This window comes from Ovis aries, chromosome X (assembly GCF_016772045.2).
Source record: "Ovis aries strain OAR_USU_Benz2616 breed Rambouillet chromosome X, ARS-UI_Ramb_v3.0, whole genome shotgun sequence".
Lineage (NCBI taxonomy): Eukaryota > Metazoa > Chordata > Mammalia > Artiodactyla > Bovidae > Ovis > Ovis aries.
In genome coordinates, this window is record NC_056080.1 from 7,860,014 (window position 1) to 7,864,991 (window position 4,978).

General features: G+C 39.6%; 1 protein-coding gene across 1 annotated transcript; it reads left to right on the plus strand.

Annotated features, from left to right (window-relative positions):
* The first annotated feature begins 1,183 nt into the window (after positions 1-1,183).
* On the plus strand, positions 1,184-1,825 carry CLDN34 (claudin 34). Its single transcript, XM_042241961.2, has one exon. It carries the CDS (start codon positions 1,184-1,186, stop codon positions 1,823-1,825), a length of 642 nt encoding a protein of 213 aa, XP_042097895.2.
* The last annotated feature ends 3,153 nt before the right edge of the window (positions 1,826-4,978 follow it).

Genomic DNA, 4,978 nt, shown 5'->3' on the forward strand with positions numbered 1-4,978 from the left:
CTTACTGTACTTGAATGTTTTCTGCTTAAAATGTTCAATTACCTGAACATTCAAATCCTTCCTAGTAGTAGTGAGTTAAGTGCACCCAGCTCAATTGTCTCGGTTCTTTGGCCATATGCCTCGTGGCCAAAATACCCAGAACAGAAGCAGTATTATATTTAATAAGGGCTTTTGAAAGCAGCACACAATCAAAAAAAAAAGAAAAAATCTTAAGCAATTTAAATGGAACATTGGCAGAAATCAAGGGTGAGGCAGGAGCAAAGATTCAATGGAGGGCATTAAGGGGGTCCTAGGTGGGAGAGAGGAACAGGGTGAGAGATTTTGCCAGGGTGATACCAGCAGTCCCCTGTTATGGGCAGAATGTTCCAGATGGATGTGTGTTCATAAAGATCTTTTTATTTTTTAAATAATCGTCTATATATCAAATTGAAGAAACAATTTAGGGAGTTCCGTGGTGGTCCTGTGGTTGGGACTTTGCCTTCCAGTGCAGTACTGTGTGGGTGCGGGCCCCTTCATAACTCATTGAGTTCTGCATTAGATTATGTACTCCTTCCTAAATGTAACTGATTCTTCACAATACAAATAGCTTTCAGAACGCCTAACCCCGCTAACTCAGTTAAAGTAACCAAGTACTCGTACATGTTACAACATGGATGAACCTTGAGAAGAATCAAAACACAAAATATTGCCCCTCATACAAGTCTAGTCTACTCTGAATGCTGCCATATAGGCCTCTTGCAAGGATGTGCATAAATTACTTAACCAAGCCTTCTTGTTGCCCCTGAAATTTTTTCCCACTTTTCAATATTACAAAGAGACTGTGTTGACTATTTTTTTGACTAAATGTTTGTGATCAATCTTAAGTTACATCTTTGGACAAATGCTCCGAAGTAGAACTGTCTGTTTGAAAATTTGCACATTTTAAGTCTTTTAGTAAATATTCCCAGATGGCCCTTCAGAAAATTTGCTTGGCCTCTGCTCCCCAGTGCAGAGCTTGAGGGTCAAATGTATCTGGTGAGAAATAATAGTACTTAAATCTCAAATACAGTACTGTTTATCCACAGCAGTGTAAACGTAGGGGAGGAGAATGGAGATAGCGGGTTGAGTGTGTTGTTCTAGGCCAAATTTTCCAAACTCATGATGTCCTGTATTTGTTTGCAGTTCCCTTGGGTACACATCTACCATGCCCTTGCTCATCAATAGTGCCAACTGCCAAATAGTAGGTTTTGTAGTCACCACTATTGGATGGATCCTCAGCACCACTTCCATGGGCTTCGTGGAGTGGCGAGTATGGTATCTAGACAACGCCTCACAATTCTCTGGTCTGGCCTGCATGGGAATGTGGAGAGTCTGTGTCTTCCGTCAAACCAACATCACCACAGCTATCTCATGTCACAGTTACAGCTACCATGATACTTACCTACCTCTTGATATCCGTGTTTCTCAAAACCTTTTACTGATGTCCAGCATTCTAGGACTCTTGGGGAAAGCCTCTGTTATTTTTGCACTAAAAAATGTGTCCATGGGAATTCTTGAGACTACTACTACCTACAAAGCATTTGTCATTTCAGGAATTCTCAACATAGCTGCTGGTATCTGTATCTCAGTTGCTGTCACCTGGAATTACCACTCTGTGATGACTGAAGAGGGTATTGTCTTCCCACCATCTTTCAATATACCCTTCAAGCCACATGCTCAGAAAATTGGCAACACTGTTACAGTGGCATGTCTAGCTGCCTTTGCACTGTTCTTAAGTGGGTGGTTTTTTCTCTCTTACAAATTACCCCTGGATAGCCAGGTGCATCCTGAAGTATCAGGAATGTAGATTCCTGTTTGCATTGACCTTACAAAAACAAACATTACCAAAAGTTTGTGGGAAATCTTACCATGATGCTTAATCGAATTTCCAAGGACTCAAGACCATGGCAATAAAGTTTTTGGCAGAAAGTAGTAAACCATTTACTTCAGTTGTAATCTGTGTCTGATTTGATTCATTGATTCAGTTAAGGAATTTCACTTACAAAATCTTTCCAATCTGCCAGTTTTTATTTTAATTATTGCCTAATCACAATACTATGAATCTAGTGTATGGAAATAACAGTTTCTGAAATTCTTACATTTCCCTCCTCAACTATTGCTAAAAACTGATTTATTTTCTATGTTCTGGTATTATACATCTGTCATATAAAAATTTCCATTATATGGAGAAGTAGAGATGGTAAAGGACAGGGAAGCCTGTCATGCTGTGGTCCATGGTGTTGCAGTTGGACATAACTGAGCAACAACAATGAGAAAATGAGGAATTCATTCCACTATATTACTGGACACCAGAATTAGTTAAATTGTTCTGTATAAGGTTTATGTATCCTTTCTTTCCCCCTTTTAAATCTTTTTAAATGATTATAAAGGAACATCTTGTCCCTTTATCCTAACAAAATGATTCCCTTGCTTAAAGAGTATTAACAGTTATTCCTTGTTATCAGTGAATACTTACAATTTTTAAACGCCTCAAAATAAATTCTTCAGATCTGTTTTTTTTTCCTACACAAAGTACTCACAATGGCAAAAGTCTGAAACTAAAGCATCTCTCCTACCAACCTACCCTATCTGCCCTTTAAGAAAATTTTTAGATTTTTAAAATTTGTTGTTGATGTTGTTCAGTTGCTGAGTTGTGTCCAACATTTTGCAACCCCATGGGCTGCAGCACACAAGGTTTCCCTGCCCTTCACCATCTCCCAGACCATCTTGTCCCCTGTCGTCCCCTTCTCCTGCTTTCAATCTTTCCCAGCATCAAGAGTCTTTTCTAATGAGTCAGCTCTTTGCATCAGGTAGCCAAATTATTGGAGCTTCAGCTTTAGCATCAGTCCTTCTAATGAATATTCAAGACTGTTTCCTTTAGGACTGACTGATTTTATATCCTTGCAGTCCAAAAGACTCTCTCAAAGAGTCTTGTCCAACACCACGGTTCAAAAATTTCAGTTCTTTGGCACTCAGCTTTCTTTATGGTCCAACACTCACATTCATACACGACTACTGGAAAAAAAACATTGCTTTGATGAGATGGACCTTTGTCAGCAAAATAATGTCTCTGCTTTTTAATAGGCTGACTAGCTTGATCATAGCTTTTCTTTCAAAGAGCAAGCATCTTTTAATTTCATGGTTGCAGTCACCACCTGCAGTGATTTGGGAGCCCAAGAAAATAAAGTCTCTCACTGTTTCCGTTGTTTCCACTTCTATTTGCCATGAAGTGATGGGACAAGATGCCATTATCTTTGTTTTCTGAATGTTGAGTTTTAAGCCAACTTTTTCACTCTCCTCTTTCAATTCTTCAAGAGACTCTTTACTTCTTCACTTTCTGCCATAAGTGTGGTGTCATCTGCATATCTGAGGTTACTGATATTTTTCCTGCAATCTTTATTTCAGCTTGTGCTTCATCCAAATTGGCATTTTACATGATGCACTCTGCAAATAATAAATAAGCAGGGTGACAATATAGAGCCTTGATGTACTCCTTTCCCAATTTGAAACCAGTCTGTTGTTCCACATTTGGTTCTAACTGTTGCTTCCTGACCTGCATACAGATTTCTCAGGAAGCAAGTAAGGTACTCTGATATTCCCATCTCTTTAAGAATTTTCCAGTTTGTTGTGATCCACACAGTCAAAGACTTTGGCTATCCTATTGAAAGGCTGTTGCTGAGCCATGAAAGACTCTGGAATTCTTGGCCTCCAGAGGAGATGAATTCAATTCGGGGCCAGTGACAAGGCTTGATCACTCAGAGCTTTTGTGTAATAAAGTTTTATTAAAGTATAAAAGAGATAGCGAAAGCTTCTGATACAGGCATCAGAAGGGGGCAGAAAGAGTGACCCCCTGCTAGTCTTTACCTGGATGTTATATAGCTACTAGCAGTCTGCTAACTGGAGAAAGTAAATGTCTCAAAACTCAGAGACTGGTGACAGGCCCCTCACTCACAACATGCATTGAGATTACATTGGCACAAAGTGAGTCATCCTGGACCATAAAATGATTGATACGAATCTTGAAGAAAGGCAGGTTTCTAAGCAAACATAGTCTCACTAACATAGTTTAAGAGAACATTTACATGGGTAAAACATCATGGTTTGTCAAGTCCTTCTGAGTCTTAGGCAGAACCAACTTGAAGACAGAATCTAGGGTTCATTAACATAGCTTAAGGTAAATATTTCTATAAGCAAAATGCATTGGTTAGCTTAGGGATTGAGACTAGCTAAGTTCAGGTGGAACCAGGTGTCATCACGGCAACCAAGAATTTTAAAAGAAACCTCTTTTCTTTTAGAAAAGGGGAAATAATCTAACACTTGTTTGTTTTCTGCTGCCACTTAAAAGAGAGGTAAAAATGTCTGACACTTGCAGCCTATTTCCTCCGTTTGGAGACCCCTCACCTTTCTACCTGTTGCCCTCTCATTCCCCCATTTTCTTTTAGTAGAATTATGTTGCCTAGGGAAGGGACATTGTGCTCATTCTGTAACTGCTTCCAAGCTGATAAGGAGCATCATCTCTAAATTGGTGAGGCGACATATTCTCTTAACCCTCATATTGAGGGTCTCTGATCCAGGGGCCCCAAGTAGTAGATGGAGGAAGCTGCCGCAGTTGCAGAAGTTTGAGCAACGATTTGTAACTTAAAAGCCTTCATGCGACTGGAAACAAATCCAGCTACACAGTTACAGATGCAGGGAGCAGGCAGCAAAAGCAATCAGAATTATTGCAATTAGGATAGTTCCCCATGGGGAACTAGTTAATGTCTCCAAAAGTGAGGCAGTTAAGGCTTCAGGAGTGTCCATAGCCTGAATCATCTTGTTCATGTGTTTAGTAAAATGAGTAACATTAGTGCTCATATCAGGTATATATGTACAGCAATGGGTATGAATAATGGCACAAGTTCCTCGTGCAGTCGTCAGAATATCTAAGGCCAATCTGTTTTGTAAAACCACCTTTCTAATT

Bases quoted from the DNA above. Each gene is read 5' to 3' on its own strand.
- CLDN34 (XM_042241961.2), top strand. From the start codon at position 1,184: ATGCCCTTGCTCATCAATAGTGCCAACTGCCAAATAGTAGGTTTTGTA.